The sequence below is a fragment of the Pagrus pagrus genome (assembly GCF_965226575.1).
Source record: "Pagrus pagrus genome assembly, chromosome: 2".
In the NCBI taxonomy this organism is placed as follows: domain Eukaryota; kingdom Metazoa; phylum Chordata; class Actinopteri; order Spariformes; family Sparidae; genus Pagrus; species Pagrus pagrus.
The window spans coordinates 11,458,438-11,484,799 of record NC_140186.1 but is presented as its reverse complement, the minus strand read 5'-3'; the positions used below and the strand labels follow the sequence as shown (position 1 = coordinate 11,484,799).

At 38.2% G+C, this 26,362-nt stretch overlaps 2 protein-coding genes across 15 annotated transcripts in view; both read right to left on the bottom strand.

Moving 5' to 3' along the window:
- Positions 1–14,400, bottom strand: part of inpp4b (inositol polyphosphate-4-phosphatase type II B) — a 238,217-nt gene extending 223,817 nt beyond the window's left edge. For 4 of the 5 annotated variants that reach the window (XM_084374031.1, XM_084374028.1, XM_084374032.1 and 1 more), the window contains exons 1-2: positions 14,281–14,400; positions 7,321–7,456 (exon numbers count right to left, since the gene is read on the bottom strand). The gene's annotated coding sequence lies outside the window, so the exon portion shown is untranslated. The remainder of the gene's footprint in view (positions 1–7,320; positions 7,457–14,280) is intronic. The other variant, XM_084374029.1, reaches the window with a different exon arrangement.
- A 665-nt stretch (positions 14,401–15,065) lies between these two features.
- gab1 (GRB2-associated binding protein 1) overlaps positions 15,066–26,362 on the bottom strand; it is a 52,948-nt gene continuing 41,651 nt past the window's right edge. For 7 of the 10 annotated variants that reach the window (XM_084344225.1, XM_084344223.1, XM_084344228.1 and 4 more), the window contains 7 exons: positions 26,088–26,182; positions 24,695–24,995; positions 21,937–22,029; positions 20,525–20,618; positions 19,752–19,875; positions 17,255–17,383; positions 15,066–16,937 (listed from right to left, as the gene is read on the bottom strand). In XM_084344225.1, the coding sequence (XP_084200351.1) occupies positions 16,779–16,937; positions 17,255–17,383; positions 19,752–19,875; positions 20,525–20,618; positions 21,937–22,029; positions 24,695–24,995; positions 26,088–26,182 (995 nt within the window). In that variant the 3' untranslated portion in view covers positions 15,066–16,778. Of the gene's footprint in view, positions 16,938–17,254; positions 17,384–18,749; positions 18,826–19,751; positions 19,876–20,524; positions 20,619–21,936; positions 22,030–24,694; positions 24,996–26,087; positions 26,183–26,362 lie in introns of those variants that run through there. The other 3 variants (XM_084344227.1, XM_084344229.1, XM_084344224.1) reach the window with 3 other exon arrangements.

Sequence of the window (26,362 nt, the reverse complement as noted above, 5' to 3'; positions counted from 1 at the left end):
CTAAACATATTCCTGTCCTGATGTTTCACTGCTATTCATATTGTGTGTGTTAAACTGCTTTTGTTGTGGGAGCCTATAACTTCAGAAAAGATCCAGTTCTGTATGATGTGATTTATTTTTACTCTATAAACTAATGTACCCCTTTCTTTGAGCCCCCTCTCCCTCGTTCTGATAACCTAAAATGGCTGGACACTGGATAGAAGCCTGCACACAAACATACACACATACATCATACACATACTGTGTACGATGTTAATACCATATGGAATAAAATATACACATAGACACAACCCTAACCCTTTTGTACTGGACAAAACCGCCACTTTCAACACAATAATTTGGACTAAACGAAAAAATATAACAAAATAACTTTTACCTTAAAAGGTGCAACATAAAATAATTGGCCAGCTGTTGAAGTCATACTCAAACAAATAGGGGTCAACATATCATCAGAGTGACCGCTAACTGCTGCTAACTGTGGCTGCTGTTAGTTAATTAGCTAAGGTAGCCATGCATCTAGCAGTTTGGACTGGGAGCTTGGAGCACCAGAGGAGTGTTGGTGTTTACACTGCTAGCGCAGCTGGATAGCATGCTTACTTCAGAAGATTTCTCTGCAACACAATATATAGATGTCATCATATTTTTTTTTTACATTCTGTGGATCACTGGTATCTAAAATTCTTACATATTGCACTTTTCCTTATTTTTATACAGCTGTCACTAGTAGTAGTTAGTAGTAGTCAGTAGGTTGAACATTTTTTTTATCAATTTTAATTAATTCATTTAAAGATGCTGTAAGAATTATATTCTTATTAAAATGAGTGTTAAGTAGCTCTGCATTCCAACAATAATAATTGTTATAGACTGTCTGGTCAGTAAACCATGTCTCTCTTCCTCCTGCTCATGCAGTAAAAAAGAGAAGAAATTTTGTGGCATCCCTGCCCACTTTATCCACTCAGGACAGAGAACTCCAGAAAGAGGCAGACTGTCTGCTCAGTGAACACACAGAGAGCAGGATCCTCCTGTTCTGGTACCTACACCAGCAATGGTAGAATAGGAAAAGCCACCAATTCCAGTGCTCCCAGTGACAACTTATACTACCAACCAGGCCAAGTGATGGCATTGAAAAGAAAGAAATGAAGAAAAAAAATAAAGGGAAAGGAGTGGTGGAAGTGTGGGGGTGTAGGGAGGAGATTGCTAACTGTAAAACGGACAGGAGGTGAGCTAAAACAACAATGCTTACATCAGCTTTACAAAGAAACAAGTAATTTTGTACTTATTACCATCCACCTTTTCAATTTTAGCTGAAACTAATTATTATGTCTGTATGCTATTTAAATTCCAGTGGCACTGAATTAAATTTTCTACTGAGTGTGACAGCATTTCGTAGGTGTATGTATAAAGGTTTTTGAGTACGTCTCAAAGGTCTGTGTTTCAAGGGTGCATAGAGTTGTTCACTGTCCACTTCCCTTTGGCTTTTCATATAATATTGAACCATTTCCTGCTTATAGAAGTCAACACTTCTCTAAGGACAACATCAATGTAGCAAAAATGGGCTATTTCCACCTCTATTCTGAGCTAACTTAATTCCAAGTGTTGTATCACTTGATCTCAATTTTGCATCTTCAGTGCAAGGAAAGCAGTCTCAACTGAGCAGATGTTGCAGCTGCATCACAAAGTAGCTGGAACGCTACTGTCTAACACCACCTACATCAATCACATTGCTAATTTGCAGTTGTGAGGAGAGATTTTAGTTTATGGTTACTTCATGTAATTCATGCTTTTGTTTTTGTTTGTAAGCTAATTGACCCCATCACTTTTCAAACAGCACATTAAATATTTTGTATACCAATGCCATTCTTGTTGTTCTTTTATCTTTTTTATACTTGTTTTTCTGTTTTATAACATTCTGAACATGAGGTCACATTATTACAGTGCAAGAAATACACAGGAGTTGAAAGTTACAAAAGGGTAAACACACATTCACTACGAAAATTTCACCTTTCCTTGAGATGAATCAAACGGGAAACGCATTATGATTATTTTGATTATCAAAGAATCTGCCAAGTATTTATATTGTTTAATCATTCATATTGAGAAACATATTGAACAATGCCCATTATAATATACTGGGAGTAGGGCTGTCACTTTTTATTCGAAATTCGAATATTCGTTCGAATGTGGGGGGAAAAGTTCGTATTCGAATGTAATGACCTGTTCGAATTCAAGATTTACAGTCTATAAGCGCAACAGACCGTTTGAAGTAGTTCGCCTTGTGATCCAGCAGAGGGCGCTCAAAAAATTCACTATCAGCTTGACCTATTGCACGCCCTATTAACCCTCGACCTATCAATTCAGCTAGTAATATTATGTTGTTTGCTACGATACTAGCAAGCAAAGCGGTCCTGAGCGGACAATCACGACACCTAAGCTGTCTGTCGACTTTGTACAAAGCAGCTGTCTTTCTCTACAACGACAATAAATCTGCTACCTGCTAGCTTGCGGCAGCGGAGACCGAGGCACCACAGGCACAGACGAGCGGAGCTGCCGGAGCGACGTCAAGTGTACAACCTCGTCTGCCTGAATACAATAATAAAAAATAATGTTGTGTGTTGTCGCGCGCACGCGGGGGGGGGGGGGGGGGGGGGGGGGCTATTCGAATACATTCGAATAAATTGCGTGTCATTTCAAATTTGTTCGAACTTGATTTTTTTGAAAAATTGACAGCCCTAACTGGGAGCCCAAGGTGACATCCTTAAATAGCTTGTTTAGTCCAACAGGATAAAACCCAAAAATATTCAGTTAACTATCAAATAAGATTAAGATACAGCAGCAATGCCTCACACTTAAGAAGCTTGAAAAACAGAATGCTAGGCATTGAAAAATACTTTAATGATTGATCAATTTATTAAAATTGTAACTGAACAACTAATTTATTAATCAAATTTTTTTTTTTAATCTACTGCAGACCAATTCCAACACCTCAACACATTTGATTAGCCCAAACCAAGTACCTTTATGCCTTACTTATTCAGAATGACACAGTAGGAAAAACGCAAGTGATTCTGATATCTGATATTATTAACTCTGTTTACTGAAGTAAGCTTATATAGAATTCATTCATTCATTAATTTTATTATTTACACCTGTGCTTTTCCTACTGGGACATGTCAAAATGTCCTCTTTGAAAAAAAGTCATCAGATACTGGTTCACTTTTCAAGATAAGAATATTACGCTTACATTTTTGTGAGGCAGCACTGGGGTATATTGTGATTTATTGTGTCAGAGCGGGGCATATCCAATCAGCATAGAGACTTTACATAAGGTTCAAGGTCAGAGCCCACTCATTATATGAAAAACAATGCCAACAAGATCTGTACTCAGCTCAAAGACAGCTTACCATGATTAAAGCTAATCAGCTCGTATCACACCTTGTGACAATGTGCTCTTAATTCCAAACTGTTCTAACCTGCACTCTGCAATTCTGGACACAAGATTTAACAAAGTGCACAGCAAGAGGTCCAACACATTTGTTGACTGAGGCTTGTTTTTTGCCATCTTCAAAGTGCCATAGTGATGTGTGCAGCTAATTTTCCAAATGGATATCCACAGTGCATCAGCTATGTTTTCTTTTCAGTTTCTCAACACAGGTAAGCAGGAGATAGTAGTATAACGTATAAAAGAAGCAATTTCTATATGTCTTAAGTACAATGTGCACACAATTGTTCATTTTTTATTAGCTTTTATTTCAAGGCTAGACAAATCAATAACGCAATATATTTGTGTCCACTTCATATATGTCCATAGATTGCAATCTAGAGCTGGACAAAGGTTTGAACAAGCAGTTTTTTTCTTTTTAGCCTTGGCTTTTCTTCCTGTAAACTCTGCAGGTACACAAAAGGCCAGGCTTTGATTTTATCAATGAGTTGTTTGCGAGTGCTGCACCTCCAAAAGTTAGTCTTCATTCAATTTTTTTTTTTTTTTTTTTTTTGTGATGCAACAGTATACTAGAGAGAGAGACATGGCAGGATTGACATTATGTGTGAAACAAAAAATATACTGTCAACAATGGACACACACACACACACACACACACACACACGCACATACACACACACACACACACACCTAAACCTACAACGCAATATACCAATTTGTTTTGCTTGCATTTATTTGTCTAGTCTTGTCTTGTGGTAGTCTTCATTTAAGCAGTTTACATTGGCACTGTTTTGCTTTATCTTATCATTCTGAAGTAAATACTGATTGCACAGTGTAATGGCTGTAGAAAAATGACAACATCCGCAAAGAGATTGGTCCCCTGTAAGCCACACTTTCATATGCTATTCGGACCTGTCACCAGGCAGGAATTTTCCCAGAAAAATTAGGGTTGAAGTACAGCACAAAGGAACCACGTCTGCCGTTGTGCAACCACAATAGTAAGTGGCATTGTTTTGCCTGGTCACTATCCCCAGGTAACAGTGGAACAACTGAATAACTGTGGAAACTCTAAACTGCAAAAGAAAAAGAACCCACTGATGGAGGAGGCAAATAAGGCAAAGAGGGAAAGTGATAGAAACCGAAGTAGAACAAGAGCGAACATAGTCGAAGTTTGTTCCCCCAATTGCTTTGTGTTCCCCTTACCAACAGGACCCAAGCGGTTACTTAAAGAAGTTCTTTAAGATGTCGCGGGTATAACAGAAGGACTATAATGCAGCAGAAAGCTGAAATTCTCTGAATATCTTAACAATTCAGCTGTGAACAAGATCAATGTCTGAACTTAAAAAGGCAGATAATGATCTCAAACTCCAATGGGAGGAAATTATGACTAGAAACTGTTTATTTTTGAGGCTATTTAATGAAGCAGCAAGTTACTTAGAGCGCTTAGAGCTAATAATTAAGATATAACTGCATTCAGCTCATATTTGTAAATATATGGCATTGAGGAGGAAGAATGTGTGCAGATAACACACAATGGAAAGTTTTGAGTCTTAACAAAGGAAACCCAATGAGAAGGGGACATCAACTGTCAAGATATCACGATGCATCAAAGCCTGCTCACTGCCTCAATGGGCTCTTACAGCTTATCAGAGCTCCTTTCGATGGCAAATGCAGCCCGGTCTTAAAGTGAATTGCTGATTCTCAGTAAACTTTTGACAAGGCCTATTACACAGATGGATAGCTGTTTTCACTGGGAAAACACGGCACCAGCAAGGCATCGTTAAAAACACTTCAGGCAACTTATATCTGATGAGGTGTCAACAGGAATTGCCACATCGCGGAGTGCTGTTACCTAATCACAGCACTAATGATCTACAATGCATATAAGTGCTAGGATGTTGCAGTGTAATACAGCTTTCAGCTCATTACAGACAGTATCTCACAAAAGCCAGTACAGTTCCATCCCTACAGCTTATTCACATTAATTGATTCAGTAATCTGCATAAATAGCATCTAAATGATCAATATATAATGAATTTACCTTGAGACTGAGCAACAATGACAAGTCTCAGTACCAATGGGAACATTAAAGCCACTGAAAACCCAAATCCACAATAGCCTGCTAATCAAGGAATTTAGGGTCTTATATAACTGTAAGCATCTAGAAAAGTAAAATTTGTTTTTAATTTTCAGTATTGTTATTTATTTTCTTGTCTAATTTCATGATATTCATATTGAATCTGACATGGTTATGCTCACACATTTGTTAAGAAATATCAATTTATTCTTTGAAACAACCCTGAAAAGTAAATTGTCCCACATAAACAGGCGCAACAAAACCTCTCTGCTCCCGTTCAATCTGCCCACTTTAATCTAGCCTTTCGCTATTAACTACATATCAACTATATTTTATCTCTCTCTCTCTGTCTGTATATCTCTCTCTCAACTCTTTACCCCATCAAGCTTGTTTATGATGTCCCTGGGTATCGACCACAGAAAACTCTTGCATAGGCAGCGCTCATTCCCTCAAGGCTGGTTCAATAATTTTGCACAGAAAGCTATGGATTTTGCAAAACGGTTAGGCTACTTCTTGCAGCTGGAGCTGGACCCTCTCACTATCTACTTCAGCCTCTCCTTCTCCAAACATTACATATCCCTGATGTTCTGTCCGAACATTGCGATTGATGATGTAAGTTGCTCACCATAGATAAGTTAAATTATAGACCTACTTAGTATGTGCATTAATAGACTATATTTAAGGTTATCTCATGTTTGGATGTTGTCAAAATGAAAATAAGATTTCTGTGGATGCTTAATGAAAGACTCAACTTTGATATTGTAACTTCCTGTTTTTTTAAGTCACATTCAGATTAAAATTGGAGAACTACTGCTACTTCTTAGGTGCTTATAGTCAACAAGCCTTTTCAATAACTTAATAACTTCCCTGACTCCAATTTTTCCTGACAATAATGTGCCACAAGCCCGCGGACACTGTGTCAGCCTGGCGATCTCCAGGATGCTGTGTAAGACAACCAGCTCCACAGACGCACAGCTGACACACTAAAAAACAAAAAGTGAAGACACAGGCAGAAACAAATCCAGATACATCCAGACACATCCAAGACCAGACACAAGGAGCCAATCTGTATTTGAGTCAAGAAACTCTCACAGTGAGGGCTCTGGAGGCAAACAAGCCCATGCTATCTTCAGGCAGCAGCATTATCAAAGATTAAGATCTTAGCATGCACAACTGAGGTTCCCTTCTTCCCCCAATAAATACTACTCTAATATTAACTTCTCATTTGAGTCATCCCAGAGAAGCATATAATCTACAATGCTTACTATTAGGAAAATCCAATTGATAAATCATTGAATTGTTGAGCAACATTTAGTCCTATTGTGGATGGGGTGACTGATGTTAGCGTAAGCATTATAGTGCATCATCAGGAGGAATAAATTTAGAATTATCTTCAGGCAAATTTCTTAAGCTATTAAAAATTAATAGCACCTCGTTATACAACATAAAGTTAGTATCTGGAGCAATGGAATTGTGCAGTTATATCCTTGGTAATATAATAATCATCAGCTCAGTTAATGGACCTGTGCAAATGTGCAATAAATGCAGTGAAACTGTGGAGTGGAAAATGACGCAAATCATAAGCTGAATTATGATTCCCCATTGAATCCTGCTTTCTAAATACAATTACCACTCTTTCCAATACAGTAATGGTTTTACTGCTCCAAATCTCTACTGATGACATCGCAGTCGCACACAAAAACTCAATCCTCAAGCCTGCGTTAAATCTGATTAGAGCAAGCTTTGGTGAGAGTGAGAGAGCAAGGGAGAAGGGGGGGAGGGGTGTGTGTGTGAAATCACTCACTTTTTTTCTCATCTGGCTCATCGCCAGGAAGTGGGATCCACAGTATAATGTCAAAGACAGGGCACAGGCAGGCAGGTGAGGCCAAGTACTTGCTGAGTGATAGGGACTTGACCGGGGAGAGGAGGGTGCCTTTGATCTAGAAATATACAGAAAACATAACTAGAAAATGTGCTCTTTCTTCGTGTACAGTACAATCTGTATCTGCTCCGACAAGGATGGACTACTGAATCTTGAATATTTAAACAGATTTACACAACCCTGTGCTTAACATCTTAGTTAACAAGTCTTGTTCACTACTTGATTTTGTTAAACCGCAGGTGTATTTTTGCAGGTGCTTTGGGGGGATAGTGGTCAAGAGGATATTGCTGTATGGCTGACTTGAAGAGCTGGACAAGGAGGAGGAATTGATTTTGTCTGGTGTATCTGCACGCCCATGTTATGTTGCAAGTTGTTTGAGATTCATCCCCGCACAGGCTTAGAATTAATGTGATTAGAGGTTTGAAACAGAGAGGAAAGGGGAAAAGCTGGAGAGGTAGTGAAAGAAAGAAAAGTGGACAGATAGATGGCACATGGGCAAGATGAGAGGTTGACTGGGTGGGTTGAGGGTTAAGAGAATGACAGACCAGCTGCCAGGATTAGAAGATGAGGGAGTGCGCCAGATGCGGTAAACAGAACTATAGATGCCAGGAAATACTGAAATGAGATGCATTTGATCAGAAGTACATCCAAGTTTCAGGATATTTTTCCAGAGATACAGGTATGTTGGAGTAGAGTTCAAACGAGAGTCAGACAGAAATATCAAAAGTGAAGTCAACAGAATATACACCAGCCCGCCAAAAGAAATAAGACCCACACAAAGAGCATGCCAGCAAAAGTTAAGGTTAAAACCTGGAAGTTACTACAGCTCATAAAAACACCATGAAGTTGATTCAACACTTTAAATGCTCAGAAAAACTGAAGATTATAACCACAGGATGGTAGGATTAATTTCAGGGTTGCTGTAGTAGACTGCATTAGTTTTATCTTGGTGTACCTAATAAACTAGGCCAATACTAGCCACCTAAATACACCTTATTCTTATCATATAGATCCATGCATTATTACGAAATTAACAAAATGTTGAAAGACAACCCACCTCGCAATGTTAAAGGCAGTGAGAAAAAATTCCTGGATGTGTCACTTTTTCTGGATCCACACCAAAAGTTAACAGGGTCCATTCTTTGTCCAGTAATTTATCAGACTAAGATATTGTGCATCCCTACAATTCGGATTACCAATTAATTGTTTTGAGTCATTGTCTACATGGAAAGGCCATAATTATCTTTTTCCAACAGTGCAAATGTGCACATTTTCTAGTTTCCTACTCTTCTACCATCAGTCCACAAAGATTTCAGTCTTCCATCTTGGGCTTTCAGGAATTGAAATGAGCATTTTATTGACATTAATAAATTGACCAAACAATTAGTCAAGTAAATAATTGACAGAATAATTGATAATGAAAATAATGGTCCATTGCAACTAGGGTTGCAAGTTCCAAGGTATACCACAGTATGAAAATTGACAGTTATCATACCAATTACATTTGCTTATTAACAGTATTGAATATTACCATGTAAAAAAATGTATATTTCAAGTTTATATCATGATTCATATCAGCACATGATATTGTACAAAAAAATAAAGCACTTGTTTATTCATAAAAGCCTTCCATTTACATTCGTTCGAGGTTCATTGTAACTGACAAAAATAATAACAATTTTAGAAGTATATCATGAAACTGGGATATTTTCTCAGATGGTTATCCTGCCGTGAATATCTCATATGGTTGCAGCCCTAGTTGCAGGCCCAATCTAACTAAAGAGAGATCTGAATTGTCCCATTGTGATTTCATATTTGCTTTTTCCTCGCTGTAAAAAGTCTCACTCAGTACGTATCTTTGATAAGATTTTATCAAAAAAGCTTGTTTGTGATATGATAGAGTGAATAGTTTCATCTGTCATTTTTATATTTTGTAAACTCTAAAATACTGGTATCCGTTGCACTCTACTTGCAGCGGAGGACACATGCAGCTGCCACTACCTCATCAATTAACTGTAGCCCAATGATGCCTACTAGGGTAAACATGCCTCTTGAGAAATGCTCATTTTCAACACTTACAGTGTGTTCCCCATTAATATGACACGCATCTGCATAATTTACTGAGGCCTATAGTGCTGACTTTTCACTCATACTAATGGTGTTAATTAACCAGGCATGATGTATTATTTTGAGCATCAAGTACAGTTCCTTCAATTGCTTTCATACTATATGACATAATGAACCCATGTCTTTGTTCCCACCCACATTTAGGCCAAAGCACACGGCAGCTGTCCCTAGACATGTATACCTCTGTAACTGGCCCCACAAAACAGCACTCGAGGCCATCTTACAGACTGCCCCCATCAGTCCAGGCAGAGGTCCAAAAGGACTGGCTAGGCCCAATAAAGCTCACAGGCTCCCTGCTGACCAGGAACAGCTTCTGAGCTTGCCTCATAATTATTCTGCTGGTTGTGTTAAGAAGCCAGAGACGCTCTCCCTGCTCCATTACTCATACACTGCCAAGGATACTGCATAGAGGCTCCCCAGGCTGCGCACAGCTACGACTGTGAAGGTAGAGGCATACGTGTAAACAAATAAGGCACTCTCAAGTTGTATTTTAACTTCAAACATTCCCCTCGCTATGACACACAGATGGTGATTAAGATGGTTCTCTCACAACAGCTTAAAGCTTTTCACTGAATGAATGTTAAAATGTTTCATTTGTTGAAATACATCTGCATCCATGCTTAACAAGATCTAAATACAGAAGGTGAAATGACCACCATTAAAGGAAAAGTTCACCCAAAAATTACATTTTATCCATGCCGACGGAAAGTCGTGTGAAGTTTTTTAGTCCACAAAACATTTCTGGCACCTCACAGCAAAACAGCGATGTAGTGATCTCCTTCAATCTGACTCTTCATTTATATTATAATGTAAAATAACAACATGTATAAAAAAAAGTATCATTTTATAAAAAAGCATTTCATATAAGCAGGCTTGAAAACATGCTCACAGGTGGGGAAATTTTCTTCGGGTTCCCATGGTCAAGAATTAGATGAAAATAACCCTGGCATAGGCCTTGATGATGACATTATCAGTAATCTAGTTCCCACACATCAAGCATGCAAATCAGCCACTCATGTGAACACTAAAAAAGCAGCAATATAAAATTAAAACTGTCAAATGCCATATGCTAACCTGTCAGCCCATCAGCCACATCTGACAAAGTGACGTGAACAATTTAAAAATTCCATTTGAACAGAGCATGAAGCCACCTGATGGCAATGTTTCACAATCTGCTGTGTGTCATAGTAATAATTATAATTCCATCCCAGTATGAGCTTTAATTAGGTTATTTGCAAAGCTATTAAAAGGTTACATGCAGTCAGTGTAGTGAAAGACAGACTTATGTAGGATGAGTATATCTCATGATGTGGAGTACTACAGATTTTTGGGATTAAATGTGACTGTGAAGACAGTCAGCCCATATGTTGCATCTGAGTAAACTAGAGACTTACTGAATACATAAATCTATGATGGTTAGCAAACTGAAGGAGTGATGCTTCAGTGCTGTTTCCCTTCTTATAAAAGGTAGGTGTAGACATATATCACCAGTATCAAGGTTAAAATGGGATGTACAGTGTATAGATAACACTGCAAACAAGGCATACATCAATCAAATAGTTTTTTTAGATCTGTGACAAAAAATATTTGTTGTTGATTGAGTAAACTATTCTACTATTAATTGAAATATTACTGAAATTCTAATATGGTTTAGTGCAATGTTCAAATCATAGGAGTGGCAATTTTTGATGAAGGTCAAATGTGTCACAAGATAATATTATAAATGAAGCATTGTTGTGAGACCCTGGCAAATGTCACTCAATTTCCACAAAAATCATGACTCATATTGCAATATTGGTAAACAGAAAATGGATTGGCATTACGGGGATGTGTGAAATCTGCAACCATTTATCCTTCTGTGCCCATAAGTAACATGTAAAGATATACAGTGAAACACGATGGTCCAACTTATCTGTTGTTTCTGCTCTGCTTTTTACCTCCGCTTGTCCTTACCTATCTGTACGTTAGTTGGTTTGTCAGCAGGATAACACAACAGCTAATGAACAGATTTCCACAAAACTGGGATGGAGGATGGGTCTCGGCCCAAAATAGACCCCATTAACTTTTGGTGTGGATCTGGATAAAGGAACGGATCAAGGAATTTTCTCTTACTTTATTTAACATCGCAAGAGGTTTTTCAACATTTCTCAGATAAAAATTATGAAAAAATCTGGTGTATTTAGATGGCTGGTATCTGTGAGTGAGGACAATTTGATCCAGATCCAAATATAAATCTGGATCTTGCAGATTTAAATATGATTTATTTGATATTGGATTAGGCTTTTTTGAATTAAAGTGGACTGTTGGGCCTGGGCAGAGTTATGCATTCTACTGAGTGTTATTCTTATTTTATGTACTGCGTTGCTTTGCTAGTATCTATGATATCTACCCAACAGCGACATCTCAGACTAACTTCTAGATTGAGCTAAACTCAAGCTGTCATTTTTTTAGTCTGTGGTCCAACAGGTAAATTAGGTTTATGTTACTGAAACTGTTAACCAATTAGTTGAGATATTAAAGCATACACTGTATAAATGTGTTGAAATCTGGTGCTTTAGGAACCAAAATTAGGGGAATGTTGGTTAAGACAAATTAAAAAAAACTGAGAAGAGTTGCATAATAACCCCAAATAACCCTTCTGGTGCACCCTTGAAGAAACATAGATAGTATACAGTACTATATTTAAAACAGCTACCTGAGGACATCTAAATTACAAAAAAAATCTGGTGGTGGTTTTTGAGGTGGTCGAGAGCCTCATTGCAGTAACCTGGGAGAACAGCAGCTTGGCCTGTGAAGTTCATGGTGAAGAACCGGCAAGCGTAATTTAGGCTGGTACAGCAATGCAGAGCCTCAGACGACAGGATGTCAAGGGAAGTCACTGCACTGAAAGGGGTGTGGGCAAATGGAAAAGCATATAGGCAAAGTAGAGCCACATAGTTCTTCAAACAACAGCTCCATCTAGTGGTCGCTTTAGTAAAACTCAAGGTGACTCATGCTTTAAATTGCTATTCTGAGATTTTGGCTTAGGGGCATCACTCCCAAGACAATGAGCTGCATAAAGCTCTATCGTGAAAACTGTAGCAAAAAGTATGAATAGTAAGGTGAAGGGTGAAAATACACTGAATCCTAGTAAAACTTGGATGAAAACAGTCTCTGTGACACACTAGAGAAGAAATACTGCAGCCCTCTGCTATATCTGCAAAGTTAACCATGAAAACAACTTTCCAGATATTTCTGGCAAATCAAATCTCCTCACAAGGTCCAAAAAACGTTGTTTTGAGAGTTTCAACCAGGGATGGGGACATAAGATAATCATGCATCAGGATACGCGAGAATATCCACAAGAGTTACTTAAAAGCTGTGTCCTTTCTGTGACATTAAAAAAAAAAATTTGTTTCTTCACAAAATGTAAGGGAAATGTAGTGCAATGTTAAGACATTTAAGCAAATCTTGATGATAATAATGTGAATAACAATTATTTTGACCAGGTTAATCATGACATTAAATTTGTATATATTCCCATGCCTACTTTCAGCTACATGTAGGCTAATTGTCTTCCTTAGTAGATCAAGTTGTCACTGAGAGGTTTTGATTGTTGTCAGGCACAGACATGTTCTTTCTTATCAAGCTGCTGTTTCCAATAAATATAAATCTAACACTCAGAGCTGTCTCACACATTGTATTTTACTGTCACGCATTTGTGTTGACATTCTGAAAACAATAATTTATCCAGTCTGTTTTTGATTTTTTTTTTTTTTTTTTTTTTAAATCACATTTGGACATGAGTCATTGTGAAAATAGACAGAAAATAAATGAGACTCGACTTGGACCTCAAAGTTATGACATGATGATTCAAATGATTGTCTGAGTTTGTTTTATGATTTCAGTTTAGTTTTTTGTTTGTTTGTTTGTTTTTATAATCTGGCTGTCAATATTTAACTGTTGAAAAGTGATGGGGAGGGAATATTCATATGTATTTTACATTTTTGATTTATAAGAATTCAAGAAAAAAAATAAGCTTTAAGGAACTTATTTTTGGTTTACATTCATCTCACTGATTATCAATAATACTATTGTACTATTGCAATTCATTGTCATATTTCTTTACAGACCATACACTGCAGGTAAGACTCTCGGTAAGACTGCAGTATCTCGGAAGGGAAAAAGTGACGTGACTTGTAAAATGAATTGGGATCTTCTTGAGACTTGGACCAAATCACTTGATTCATGTCTGATGGCTGACCTTGTATTATTAAATAAAACAAAACAAAACAACAAAAAACACAGGCCTTACTAATCACAGTATTAATTAAGGCTCTGTACCTAAATACAACATAACACTCATTAACGTCATTAGTGACACCTGCGTTAAGTACTACCTCATGGCAAAATGGCTGCTATTGAAAGGGGAAAAGTAATAGCTAACATGGCTATATGAAGCTTTATGAACTCGGTCGCCATGTTGCTGCGTCACATGGTTTTTCATTAACGGTAGCCAACAGGACAAGATTTATTAAAAAGCAAACTTTCCCTTGATACCCAAATGTATAAAACAAGACTGTGTGATAACAGAAGTCTGAAATGTAAATGCATGAGAGACAATAAACTGAACCTCTAAGTTACACCGACGTTAGCTAGCTTACATTGGAGCCACATTAATGCTAGGCGTCTCAAAGACAGATAAATTCAAATTAAAAACTGAAATTAATGAGATAATGGTACCGCTGCACGCCAAAATTAGTAAAATACACTTACCAGTGTTTGAAGATAGTTTCTTCTATGGAAATGAACACAATAATCCCTTTGCTGCATCATGTAATTTAAATTAGAAGATTTTAAACCAGCTCTGGATGTCATGGCTTAATTGCATATTGAACAAAGATGGCCACCGGAAGTGGCATAAAAACTCCTCGATTGTTTCCTGTAGGCTTTTTTATAAATTATATAATACTTATAACAAATGCAAAAATTATTATTTACCTTAATGACATGTATACTTTTATTTTTTACTCTTCTGACATATTTTCTATTATTCTAATTATTTTTGCATTGTAAAAGAAAAGATAATGGATTACTGTTGTGATGCTGTCTTTTTTTAGTTGAAGAAGTCAAAAACTTAAGAGGACATTTAAAAAAACTTTATTACACAGTATGGCTCTAAGAACACTTTTGTAAAAATCTTAAGGGAAGTCAGAACTACACAAATGCCAGCTTTGTGTGATATAAGGCAACTGAAGACATGGGAAGTGCTATGCTAAAAGGAGTAGTACTACAAAGTTTTTTGACAAGTCATCATAAAATTGTCCATTATAACTCCCAAACCATCAGCAAGCAAGGGATTAAAAACGTGTTTAAGCCTGTGTGAGGAATGGTATCAATTTTTTTATGAACAGAAAGAAAATGGAAACAAAAGGACACTCACCATGCACAGGAAATTATTTTACCTTCGATGCTGGATTATTTTTACTTCATATCTATTCCTTCATCTTCTCTTTTCCCTTTTAATTTCCCCAATCATGATGGAAATCATAGACGACACATGCATAAGAGGTTGGATTTTATTTAGTCCACTTTTAAAATTTACATTTTCTGTCGAGATTCATTAAAAAAGATAAAGCATCATCAGCTTTGCAGACCATATCACAAAGAGACTGCAATAAGGAAAAGAGTGAAGTAGAATGAAGATGATTTAGTAGGCACATTTTTCAAATGATACATGTTAATCTAATTGATGGCAGAATATGTACAGCAATGATTTTACCTTGTGGTAGCACATGCTTGGGACTTCTGAGTGAGAGTTCACAGGTTAGTAAAGCACAGATCAATGCATACATGAAGACTTTTGCACTGTCTATAAAAGATGTATCAAGTTGACTACATGAGGCAGTCAATTTCCCAAAACTGTATGCCAGTTAAATTTGAAATAAATTAAACCTAAGAAGTGAGAGAAAAGAGGAATATCAATGAACGTGTTTAACTAATTGACCGGCGCTTGTAAAATTAAGCATTTTAACAGACTTTAGCAAATGTTCCTCCATATGAATCAAGAATACTGAGCTAAAAGTGGACATGACATCCACCTGATGAAATAACTTGAGAAATAAATTAGAAATGGATAGTTGTATTAGTATGCATTTATAGAGTACCTGATTTTCTCTCTCTCTAGCCTAAGTTTGATACCTTTGCATAACTTATAGAAAACCTGTCACGTTCCTTTAAAAACTCACAGTAATTCATTCATTAATCACAAGTTCTGATACCACCAAAGACAGGCACAGGATTCTACCCTGCAGAATCCACATACCTTCGAGTCAAACACGCTGGATATTCCATACAAATAAAGGACACTTTTCCTGTTTATATACATAACACTTTTGTACAGTCTTTGCACTTCCATTATAACAGATTGAAGCATCTCCACATACAAAGTAAATGGAAATCGAATCATGTTCACTGGATTAAACCTTGAGTGAATCCAAAGCTTAAATTGAGCACTTGGTTAGATGTAAAACGAACAAGTTCAACTGCCTTTGCATTGAAAGAAAAAGTAATAAAACTCGGAAACTCTGTCGTACTGGGTTATCTTAGTGATTGGGTTTTAAGTTTGCCTTTGACACAGACTGGGGTCAGTTTTAGCCATGATTTTAAAACTGACCTGTGATCAGAACCCATGGAAACTTAACCCAACTATATATATATAAAAAAAAAAAATTAAAAAAATCAACACTGCTAACCAGCTCTGCTAACTAGCAGAGTGTTGTATTGACGAAGTATCGTGATCATGTTATCAAGTGATTTCACTTACACTCCAAAACAACATCAAACAGCATTATAATTTAAGGAAGTGTTTAGTCTGGATCAGCTCACCGGCAAATGAAAGGTGAACAGAAAAAAAAAGAAAGAAAACCAATCCAATAACGGAGGCAGTGAATGTTCAAAGTTTGTGAGTCTGCTTAAGTCAAACCCTGATGACAAGTCCAGTCATTCCACCTGCTTTTATTCTGCATACAGCTTATTCCTGGCTCTCTCCCCTTCCTACAACTGTACACAGTGCTGTCCTAGGCCGTGCAGCAGTGTAAACTAAACACAGTTGAGTGGCTATGAAGCTCCACTGGCCCCTACACACTAAGGATCTCACTGAGGTGGAACGTGATAGCTGGACCATCCCAAAGCACAAACCACAGCCTACACTAGTGTAAAAGGCCCAGTGGTTTGGGGGTCTGGAGGGTGGGTTGGCGTTTGGGACCACAGGGTCACTTGGGTCCTTTGGATGGGGTGTCTGTCTCTGTGGATTGGCGGCCATCGTTCCAGGCCTCCCGGGTGCTCTTAAGGGCCTGTGTCCGTTGTTGGTCCACAACCACGTAGTCAACACGCTCATCTGATGCTGCCATGCCAGTTCCGTTGCTTTTCATCTAAAGAATAACAAAAGGTTGGTTAAAATTCCTCAAATGGTGAACAAATTGGCAGGCGGTTTGGCCAAAAAAAAATACAGGGGCCCAGTAGTACTAGATAGTTATTTCTTTGCACAAGCTCCTTATCTGGGAGGCACGCTAGCTACAACTCACATTGCATTATTTACAATATGTCATCCAAGGAGGAACCACACAAAATAATTTGTCCAAAGAGCATAGCCCTCAGTTTAGCTAGATCACTTTGTTGGTACATTAATGTAGCACAAAATCTTACGATTGACATGTGATTCAAGATGTGGAGGTTAAAAAATTCCTACCTTCCTAGGTGGGGTAGACTTGCCAGGGTCAAGATCCAAATCCAGGTACTCCACCTGCTTGTCTCCCTTCGGCTTCACCATAGGGCTGCTCCCACCATCCGCCGTCATGGGCGCACTAAGCTTCACGTTCTACATAAGCCAGGAAAGGATGCTTTTACTGACAGAAGAGGAACACTGTGGCAGTGTCACACTGAAACATAGCTCATATTTTTACACAATCTAGCATTGTCACAATAACCAACATTTGTTTGCCAAGATGGCAGGAAATTTCAATGACATTCGATTCACCAGAAGTTGGTACTTTCACAAAGCATCTCCTGCCAGCAAGAGCAGCATTCAGCACAAACTTCAGAGGATTTATCTGATATTGCCGTGTTAGTGTTGTTCCAACGACATTAATTGTAGGACCATCATTGCAACTGATGAAAAAGCAACAAAGTGCACAATTCTGGATTAGGTACAAGACTTTCAACCTGGAGACAGGTTTGTGTCCTGTTTGGGACATATTGTTATACTGTAGAAGGTCAATAATCAATTTCGTATTTTTTTCTTTTTTGTTTGTTTATTTTTTCCAGTTTTCTGTGACAGTTTGGTTAGGTTTGAGGCAACAAAAATATTTGCTTAGGTTTAAAAAAACATGGTTTGGTTAAAATAGACCATTTCATAATGTTAACCACATTAGAACGGATAACTTTTCCCCTGTGCATATTTTCCCAGCCGTTTTCCTGGACAGAGTTTCGCCATTACAAAAATGTGCTTGGTCAGTTGCGATGAAGATCCTGGAGCATCAACAATTATGATATTGTAGAAACAACACCAACATGGTTATATCAGATCGTGTAACTTCAGAGAGCACACATACAAATCATTTCTGACAGGCACCAAGCTGGCAAGGTTTGTTGGCTGAAGCATGGATGCACCACTTCACTGATGGAGCCAACAAAAATGGGCACCAAACCAACATGCCAAAAGTTGCTTCAAAGCTGTCCAATGAAAAAAAAACAACAACTCTGCAAGCAACTCTGATTGTTACATATTTTAATATGAATTTTCAAAAGGTTTTATCATTCAGATTGCAGTTTATATTATTTGGTTTATGGTGCTTTCCATAGTTTTATGTAAAAATAAGCTTTGGTTCATTGACAATACAATGAACAATATACGGATAATGGCCTTTGGAATTAGACCAAAGGTCAAACTTCTGGTATTGTGACAACACTCCTATAGATAGTGTTAATTTCTAACTACAAGTGGGGTGGAGTTATTATAACTACAATGGTGACAGAACTAGGACACATTAATTGTAAGGGAAGTGATGGTAGACAACATCTAAAATAACTGCAAACTGTGTATCCAAGCCACAGTTTCTAACTGGTGTTGGGGAGTGATAGCAACACTTGCTGAATTTCTGATCCAATGATAACATCCCAAACTGGTAGCCTCTGGCATTCTGACAGGGTAGGCCATGCATGTCTAACCTGGCAACCCTGCTCACCTCCTCTATGGTGTCAAGTTCCTCCACCTCCCTCTTTACAGGGGTGATGGGGACTGTGCAGTAGAAGGACTCCTCTCTACACAGAGTGAGAAGGAAGCGGAAACAAAGGAAAAGAAAAGAGAATAACAGCAGATGGTCAAGAACAAAATGCAGGAAAAAGAAAATGGATGAAGCCAGAGCTTGGAGAAGCCAGATAAATTAGAAACTAGGGAGAAAGGAATAAATATGAGTGATGAAAGACCAAGAAGTCAGGAGACAATATCAAAGCAAACGTTGGAAAAAGTTAAGTTGTTACAGCAGGAAAAAAAACTGGACAATGGTTCATCTAATACACAAACTGTAAGAGAAACGATCCCTGTTGACAGAATGATATCCCATCAGTTAATTGGTGAATGGTTGATGCACCGACACTAATCTGGGTACATCAGCCAATTCTGTTCTCCACAGACATTACTGAATAACTAAAATACCTGAACTCGATTCCATTTTAACCAATGCCCAAACAACAAAAAGGGATCTCCTGAACAACAGTAAGGGTACCGATCTTACAAAATAAGCATTTTTTAAAGAACCCAACACCTGAAAAGCAACAGAACAAAAATAGAGAATAAAGGAAGCAGAGCAGCAGGACAAGAGGAAACTGCAAAGAAAAGAGTTGAAGTGGTGAGGAGTCCGTCTGCAGCAACCAGTTATTTCCTCACACTAATGTATGCTATAAGAAATGGGATTTCTGCTATTATTAAAGCCTGGCATGGTCGGGGTTACATGGTGTTCAACCCTGAAAACTTTGTCTGCCTCATGCAAACTCTGTATTTGTGGTAAATCTGTTGTTAAAACCTACTTTGTAGATTTCATATATAATAATGATGTAAAAAACAATAAAAATCAAATCAGCAATTTAGCAAATTTTTTCTATAGTTTTGATTATCTGTGATTTGAGTATTAAAGAAAAAGGTAATCATGCAACTTTTTATAATCATAGGACAGTTGTGTGTTACATACTGGTTCATCTGTGGACATATTAGAGTCCATGGTTACATAATTCTCTTCACACTCCTCGGAGTCAGTGCTGGAGGCCGTACTATGCACTGACTGGGGTCTCGATGGCAATGGAAACCTAGAGAAACTGAGCAGCATTCACAATGTTTACACACTGACTTCCAGGCAAATGCAGTCTCCGGTGAGCACAAAATATAATACAGACATAACAGACACAGCTATAAACCACTGCAGCCAGATGAGTCCCTGCAGCACTAAGCACAGAAATAGACCTCATCCCAGATAAGCCAACAAATGGCATTCAATGCAATGTAGCTCAGAGGCACATCCCAGACTGGTTTGTATGAGCAGTGCTACTTTGGTCACAGAGTGACTACAGTAATGCATGATGTGTTAGTGTCTAATTCTTTAGTTAACCGTATACTATATGAACTACAAAAGGGAATGTTCACACCAAATGACCCTTTTCCTAAAAAAACAGAAATACATCCAAACATCATCTGCTTTAGTCACCTAGAGATGAAGTGCAGCAATTTATTGTTATTGTCTCATACGATAAAGTCACATTTTTATCAACTTTGAAAAGCACTCAAACACCATTCCCAATAAAATGTGAGACACAGAGCCTCTTCCGAGACAGCCTCCATTACTTTACTTCAAACTACAAAATAACCAAATGGCCAATAGGAAAGCGGAGTAGTGTGAACACGCCCTTAGTTGTTAGCAAAATGTAGGAGGAGTATCTTAGGAAAGATTTCATAATTTCAGATACTTACTCCCGAGCGAATGACCGTGTGACAGGTGAGCGCACAGGCGTACAGGGCTCCTCCCATTCTGGCAGTGGTTTTATTTCCAGTGGAGCGGGTCTTCCTGAAGCAAGGTACACATACCAGTCAGTCTCTGCTTAAGACACATACTTAAGCTAGATAAATGTGAGGCTGATAAAGGTCAGCAGCGGAATATATAAAAAAAATTCTATTGCAAATCAACACTGGAACTAATGTTTTTTAATATGTAATGTTTCGTTAACTTGTATAGTTATTATGCAAAATTTCTGATGATTGTCATGTTTGCTATTTTGAACCGATAAAAACAAACAAAACAGACAAAACAAACTGCAGAAAAGTCCAAAATCTGGGTGTAAATCAAAATTTAAAAATAGCAATCCCAGTAGCCTTTTAGCTACTCATTTGCATTTCCCCCTCCATTTCTCCCTTTAACTTCTATCACCCACAGTATGTCTGCATCCCAAGCTGATCTTGTCAACTGCAAACTGTGGTGGGAATTTTGTTGCAGGTTGCATGTGTGAAGACATTGAGCCTGAGTGAAATCTCGTTTGAACCAATCTGCTTCCTTTAAGAATGTAAAAAACAATAATAAAAAGTGTAAAGTCTAATGTACATTGCAAAACTGTGTACAGCGTAACAGCTCACACATTATCAAATCCTATTTCACAGAAGACCTCACCATTGATGCTTATTATCCATGGCTTCTGTCACTAAAGCATAGAAAACTACAAAAAAAAAAAGAAAAAGGAAGCCACTGTTCACAGCCAGGAGAGTGATTATGGACATTTATGTGTGTGTCTCTTTCATTAGATGATATCGTTGTTCAATTTCCTCCTGAAGAGGTATCTACTACTTTCCAGAGCCGTCTGAGGGTTTTTGTGACAATATCTATGGTGGCTGTTACATCTGACCGTGTGTTTTGGAAGCAAAGTACTGTAAGTGAAATTGCAAACAAAAACATAAAAACACATGTCTGGGAAGAGAAATGTTAGTAAGTTACTTGGTTGAATGCACATCAGAATGAGGGGTTATGTAGGTAAAATGGTAGTCGCAGTGTATTTTTAAAATTATGTCGTGAGTGTTCATGAGGTCTGAGTGAAATCCACCATGCATGAAGTGCACACTCATCCACCTCCTGCTGGGATTAAAAAAAAATAGACTGGATTAATGCATCAGCTCTGACACCCATGTTATATTCTTAAACCTATTTGGGCAGCTGAGGAGTTATTAAGGTACACTTTAATTGATTCTGGTTTGCACACAGTTAATCTCTTACAAAACCAGCAGAAACAACAGAAATCCCACAGTACACTATTGATAGCATGCGTGAGTTGAGTTAAAGTTTGGACAGGTCATAGAATGGAAAGTTTTCAGATGGCAGTTCAGTGTGGAGTACCTACCCTTACGTCGTCCCCTCGGGAATTCACCTACGGTTTGAGAGTCGGTTCGCTCTAAACCGACACCTTTTGCTCTTATTATTTTAGGACTCTGACCTGATTGGTGAAAGAAGACTTTGCTTATTATAAAATTTTTGGTGATCACAACATGAAGCCCTATGGTAACAACTGGCCTGCCATGCAAAGCAAAAGACGACACTTTGCTGAACAATAAAACTACACCGTCAAGTACACCCAATCACCTTTTTGTGCAGCACAGTTATCAAGAGAATGATTGTCATGACAACAGCAGACCCATACTGCCCAACATGCACCTCACTCCATGCACCACGGCTTCCCACACAAAGACTGACATCACAGCTGTGCATGCACGATGAGCTGTGTATAAGCGCTGAGAGTACACTGAGAAATCATGTTGAGAAGAGCACATACAAATCTGCAGAGGAACTTACTGACGAGGCACATACGGCAGCTCCTTTTACATTAACACTGATCACAACATTTTCCCGCAGTGCTGACGAGAGCAAACACCGAAATGTGCCACAATCTCAAAGTATGATCAATTCAGGGGAAACACATATCAAAGTGTTGAAAAAGTAAGTGCTGTTTGCTGGCTTTGACCACAGATGTCAAAGCCTTCACAACATATGGCTGAGAACACCAAAGTAGAGAGAGAGGAACGGCACACAAGATGAAGACGGCTGGTAGTGAGTTGAATTAGTCCACAGTACAGATGAATTTTGCATGGCTCATGGTAAATAAAGAAATGAATTATAACCAAAAGAAAATCAAAGGAGCATGTGATATTCTACTCATTTATAGACCGCATTTATTCACACTTTCAAGTTAAAAAAAATATATAAATCATGTCACTGCTTATCAATAGTGATGTGACTAACTATTGTGTACTTTTCATACTTGTATATACAATAAAAGAAAACTGCAAGTAGTTTTGTCCATATTTTGAATTCTCTCTTGCAAGCAGATCCAAGTAGTTAATGATTATTTTCAGTCATTATTCTTAATTGGTGTTCCTATTCATTGTTTGTACAAACAATGAGTGTAGTGGCTGCTTGTCTATGTCTGCTTTTTGTTAGTTAATATGGCTGTATTATGTATTTTAATCCGAAAAGGCCAAACCACGGATAAGGACTGCAAATTAGCCACGGGTCAAAGTCCTATATATGTTGCATCTGTTGCATTTTAACTAGATGTTACAATGCCTACATGTATTGCCTCTTTCAAATAAACCAAGAAATAAATAAACCAATAAATCATTAAAAAGAGACAAATTTAATTTTGTGATGGGAGGAGTGGGATCTAAACCATAATACTAATGAACTAATAATAACCAACAGTATATTTGTATAGCAACTTTCAAACCATTAAAGTGTTGTACATAAAATTAAAATGCATCAACATGATGCCATCAGAAATGGAAGACAAATTTGGAGGGTTTCCAGATGAAAAGTTGCAGAAGTTTAGTTAAAAGTGGGTCCTAGAAGGCAAACTTTATTCTACGTCCAATGGATGAAGAGCTACAGGTTGAAAGATTCTGTAACAATAATTACACATTTTTGAAAGCAGATTTTTTTAAATGATTGGGTAAACACAATGAGCTGCTGGAAGTTGACTGGGCACTTGCAGCTATGGTTGTTTTCCTCTAACCTGTGTTTTTATATTCTGGAATAAATGTATAAACCTGGAGTAAACCGAGAGTATCAGTTTTTATATCATAACCATAAGTTTACAAGACAATGTAAAATCATTGTTTGTCAGTGTAGATCCAAGTTTCAAAATAGTTGAGATTTTGAGTTATGGGTTTTCTTTTGTGAAATACGAGCAATGCCCTCAAACTGGTTGGCCTGTAGTATAGCAGCCAGATGAGTTGGACTAATATGAATCTTTTTATAACTTTTAGTCATGGTAGTCCAGAGATGGCTGATGCCAAATTTGGAGATGACTGGCTCAAAGGTCACAGAAAAAAAGACCACAAGTCAAGCATGGGAGGATTCCCCTCTGGGAAATGTAATACTCCATCACATGTTCTATTTTCTTCAGTGTCAACAGCAGCCCTGGGTTTTGGTTGGCCTTTGTGATGACTCCCTGTCTCCCTGACATCCTTCAATTTTCTTTCTCTCCCTGCCCATTGCTCAGCCTTTCAATCTGCCCAGATTGTAATTCCCCTTGCTATTAGGTCTTTCATCAAAGAGATCCATTCAGATGGCGGGAACAAAGGGGATGGAGGTGACCACTCCGGGCTTCAGTCACTCCATGGCACAGGGACCAGCCCCCTCCAAAACGGTCTACAGGGCCTCTTGAGCTCGGGGACAAAAGTGCTTTTGACAAGGAGCTTACTGTGTTGGGTGTAAGAGGATGTAGCAGGCACTAAACTAATTTATCAAGAGGTGAAATAAGCTGGTCGAGGGCAGACACAGAGGAAGATGATAGTGTCTAATACACCACACAAACCAAGACACAAAATGAGAGAAAACATTTTTCCACATTAATAATGGCAACTAAAGAGTGGAATTTTGTACAGATGGCGTTATGACCATGAGCCAGCATTGTGAGAATAGCAGCTGAGTGTGAGACAAAGCATGGTCAGTGGTTGCATTAGTGAATACTGGGCTGAAGGACGTTAAGTGCAACAATAAACTGCAGCACACATCAATTCTGCAGCAAGGACTTGACAAACCAACAGATTATCTATGAATGGTGTCACAGCTACACATGCATGCACACCCACTGCCCCTCTTACCTTTGCGATCAGGTTTGAGATTTCGGTCCACAGGTGGGGGCTGACAGTCGCTGAGCATGGGCCTGCGAGGAGGGGTCTTGGGACTGGAGCGGAAGCCCATGTGGGCAGGTGGGGGGACCTGTTTTCCCAGGGAGGAGAACTCCATGGTGCTAGGGGTCATGGGCACATAGTTCGCTTCGTGCATCGGCTCCGACAAACTGCCTGAGTGATGGTGTGACGGGGAGTTGGCACTCATGGGTACATAGTTTTGGTCTACCTCTTCTGTGGACTGGCTGCCCACTGGCATCATTCCTTTGTTTTTCTGTGGGTGACAAATCATACATACATGTTCACAAACAAAAGAGCAGATATAGCTGGAATGAGGCTGCGTCTGAACTCAGGTCACAAGAGAAGAGGCAAACATTTTCACAAAATAGCTGGTGACTAAAACTTCATTAGCAGAAGAAACATTGGCTGTGGCAACAGCAAATCAATTTAGAGCTAAAACAAACTACCAATGCTAAAACATATCTTTGATACTAGCCAGCATACATTATGCAAAGGCTAGCAGTAAACCAGCAACACTGCAAGCCTCAATGTTAAAGAGTGATCTCGCCAGAAGCAAAACTGTTGGTGGGAATGATAAAGACTTATCTTGATGAAGCTAACAAAAAACAAGAACTAATCAACAAATATCAATATAAACATAACAGTAGTCAGCTGCTATATATTGCTGTATAAATCTCGCAGTTTACTAACACACAGCTACAGTATGTCTTCTAGACACACAATAGTGAAACGATATCTTCTTTGCTAACATTGCTGTGGTAGCCAATTGTTAATTTATTTGTTTCGTCAGACTTGTCCCTATAACACAATACGGCGGCCACTGTTCGTTTCCCATGCACAAATGAAAGTGTTGGGTGATTTTAGGCATGTTTTTTTTGTGAGGGAAATAAGTGTTAAAAAAACCCCTTTCATTGTAAAGACTCTCAAAAAAAAAAAAAGTTTTAAAAAAAGACCCAGAAACACAGCATGTAGCAGGCTTGGTTATGTAGCAGTGCAGTATCCTATTGGGCAACAGCAAAGAAAAAGAGAACACCATAATATATGTAGATTGCTTTCTCTGCCACCCTAGGACTGTTTATCTCTACTACATACTGCTACTCTCTGACATGGTGTAGAGATAAGAATCCGCAGTGAGCACTGGGTAATGTGGGAAAGACTGAGAAAAGTCAAAACTTTCATGTAAGCATGTCAGGCAACTTTCGTGTATTTGAAAATCTCTTTAACACTGTAAACAATCAAATCGTCAAAACATCCACAGTCATAACATGAAAACATCCCTTAAAGCACAATAGTGTTCTACAGAGTCGGGGTAAAGTAACTAGCAAAACCTTGGAACAACACTTACAAAGTAGCTGTGGAAGTTTTCGTTGAACTCAAATGAGCAGCTTTTGTCTGAGGGGAATGATCGAGGAATGTCGTAACAGTCCTGGGATCCAAAATCTGCAAAAAAACAAACAATATTACCAAATATACCCATAGACTGCAACTTTATGGGATTGGATATTTAACACTTAATTATCTCATATTTGTCAATTAGGATCAAGAGCATATAGTATTAGCCTACACCTCACATATCAGAGCTATATGCAATATTTCAAGACCATTTGTGCGACAGAATAA